Source organism: Trypanosoma grayi, assembly GCF_000691245.1.
Source record: "Trypanosoma grayi strain ANR4 Tgr_657_V1, whole genome shotgun sequence".
Taxonomy (NCBI): Eukaryota; Euglenozoa; class Kinetoplastea; order Trypanosomatida; family Trypanosomatidae; genus Trypanosoma; species Trypanosoma grayi.
Window position 1 is genome coordinate 5229 of NW_008826276.1, and position 2620 is coordinate 7848.

Here is a 2620-nt window from a genome sequence, read left to right on the forward strand (position 1 = left end):
TTTTTTTTTTCGTTCCCGCCACAGCATCGCTGTGGCGACGATAATTCAGCACATGGCTACCACGTCATTGTGTCAAAGACACCGCAAGCCGTCCTTGTTTTTCGGCAATCCTTTGGCAGTGCAAACGTTGCGCACCGCAGGGCAGCGTGGCCCTCTAGCAATGCGTTCTCCACGTGCACCTCCGTCAGCGCCAACGCCGCAGCCAAGCGGACAATAACGTGATGGTTAAGCAATATAGCCGAGGCCTGTGAGAAGTGCCTCATCGCCTCCAGTGCGTGCAACTTCCGCTCACTGCGCTTCACGGCGCCCTGCGCGCGCAGCAGCAACAACTCCGCATACAGGTTGTGCGGGAATGTGTCATCCGCCGTGTACACCGCCCGAGCCATCGCCAGCGCTCGTTCCGCCAGTACCACCGCGGCGTCCCGGCCCTTCTCTTGCGTGTCCTCGTCGACCAGAAACGACTCGCCCTCCTCCTCCATTGTCTTGCAGCAGCGCAGGAGTGCTGTTAGGAGCATTGTCTTTGCTTGACGCAGCGGAATCGGCAGGTACGGTACGCGCCCCGGTGTTCGCCTACCCACCGCGGCGTCGTAGACGTTGATAGCCTCCTCCCAGCTGGATGTCGTCTGCAGCGCGTAGACGGATGTGTCATCCAGCCACTCCACCTCCGCCGAGTCGGCCCCAAACACGTCAATGAGTTTCTGCCGCAACTGCGTAAGCAACCGCCTGCCATTCGCCGCCTCCATAGCGGCAATTAAGTGGCAACACCGAAATACCGTCTGCAGATCCGCCTTTCGCGCCAAGGGCTGCTGTGGCCATGAATTCGCGTCGTACATCTCAAGCAGCTTGGATGCCAGAAGCCACCGCGGCTCTTTTGTCCTCACATGTCTGCTTGAAAGCAGCTGCAGGGAGGTCACCACGGCCTGACGCTCCAGTCCCTTTCCATCCATCACTAACTCCTCGACGAGGGAACCAACAAGTGGCGAGGTGCGCACAACGTGCCGGAAGGACTGCAGCAGAACGACGAGCACCTCGGACTGGAGGGAGCGTAGGGTGTATGTCGAGCGGAAAATCGTCCAAACCGCCTCACCGTGCGATGCGTTGCCTGCCGCATTACATGCCGCCATGACGAAGGCGTACGTTTCGGCGGTAGGTACGAGCGAGCGGAACGACGCGTCCTCGGCGGAGGTGTCCAGGTCGGAGAGAAGCGACACCGCCATCGACCACCGACCAGACGCCGCAAACGCCTTCGCGAGGCTCTCCGCGTACGCACAGCCGTCCTCCCCGGCGATCAGCAGCTGCTGCGCCTTCACACGCTGGCTGATCTCATTTGCCTTTTCCCATATCATCTTCTGGTGCGCCGGGCTCACGGTGCACCGGACGTGGTGAAATGTGTCGGCGCTTCGCCATAGTGCGTCTAAAGCGTGTGTATGAGTTGTCAGCGTCAACTCGTATCCAGATGCAAGGGCTCGAGCGTACAACTCCAATGCCCGCTTCCAGGGGCGAGAACCACCAAGCCCAGTCTTATACCCTGTCATGAGGCCCATAAGACGATCTACCATTTCCATGGGCGGCGGTACCTTGTGCTGCTCCTCGCTGTACTCGTATAGATGCACGGCGGTCGACCAGGTGACGTCGAGATGCATCAGATCAGCCAACGTCGCTGATGATACTGTCACGCCGCTCTTCCGCATTTGGTACTCCACCTGAGTCACGGTGTCGTTATCGGTGCCCTCCTGAGAAAATCCCAGAAGTTTGTTGTATGACGAGCCGCGTTCCGCCCACCGCTCTGTTGTTCTACAGGTGTAGTTCACAAATGTAGACCGCTCCTCTTCTGAGAGTCGTTTCCACCGATCGCTATCGGAGCCCACAGCATCCACTAGCGCGTGCTGAAACGCCGCGTGACCCACTCGCTCCTCCACATGGTGCTGGAGAAGCGTGGATGCGAGAATTTTGAACGTCGCCGCTGTAGGTGTCTCGTCATCTGTCTGAAGGAGGACCTGAAACGCCTTCATCGCATCTGCTTTCCCCGACGAATGCTCAATTGCTCGCCTCACCTGCCGTGTGAGACGTGTCTCGGGTCCTCCGCGGGCCAACGCCTCGCGGAGGGAGTGGTTCGCTTGAATAATGGAATCACCGCGGTCTGATCCAGCAGGAGCGGTGGAATGGAGCGATCCTTCTGTCCTCTTGTGTAGCGAAAAGGGGGGACGCCTGGCGTCGTTTCCCACCGGTGATGCGGCCATAGCAGCAACTGCCGCTGCAGTAGGTTGACTTTCTGCCTTTCTTGTGCACTGCCACGAACGAATTTGTGCTTGTCGTCGAAGGGCACGAGATAATTTCTCCACAGGGCGCCTGGACATCACACGTAACTAAATAGACTTGCTTTGTGCAACACAAGTCAATATGACAGTAAGAGCATGGCGATGAAGAACAGAACACCCACCCCCCTCCCCTCCTCATTCCTTTAAGAAACCACGCATACCCCTTTGTCCTCCTCCTTCGATGACTGCAACACTAGAGTCAATCAGGCAAATCATCTGCTGTTGCGACATATTGCAGCAGCACTCTGAGTCTTTTATTCAGATTCTTGGTAAACGCATTATTATATATATATATATATATA

The 2620-nt window shown here is 57.3% G+C and overlaps 2 protein-coding genes across 2 annotated transcripts in view; both read right to left on the reverse strand.

The window, feature by feature from the left end:
- Nucleotides 1-56: 56 nt before the first annotated feature.
- On the reverse strand, nucleotides 57-2357 carry DQ04_06571050 (hypothetical protein; the record flags this gene model as incomplete). The annotated part of the gene is made up of 1 exon (XM_009314775.1): nucleotides 57-2357. The coding sequence occupies one exon, from the start codon at nucleotides 2355-2357 to the stop codon at nucleotides 57-59; it is 2301 nt and encodes a 766-aa protein (XP_009313050.1).
- Nucleotides 2358-2576: 219 nt separating this feature from the next.
- Nucleotides 2577-2620, reverse strand: part of DQ04_06571060 (protein phosphatase 3, catalytic subunit) — a gene marked incomplete at both ends in the record, with an annotated part of 1449 nt that continues 1405 nt past the window's right edge. Inside the window, one exon of the mRNA XM_009314776.1 lies at nucleotides 2577-2620. This exon is cut by the window's right edge and continues 1405 nt beyond it. Within this exon, the coding sequence (XP_009313051.1) occupies nucleotides 2577-2620 (44 nt within the window).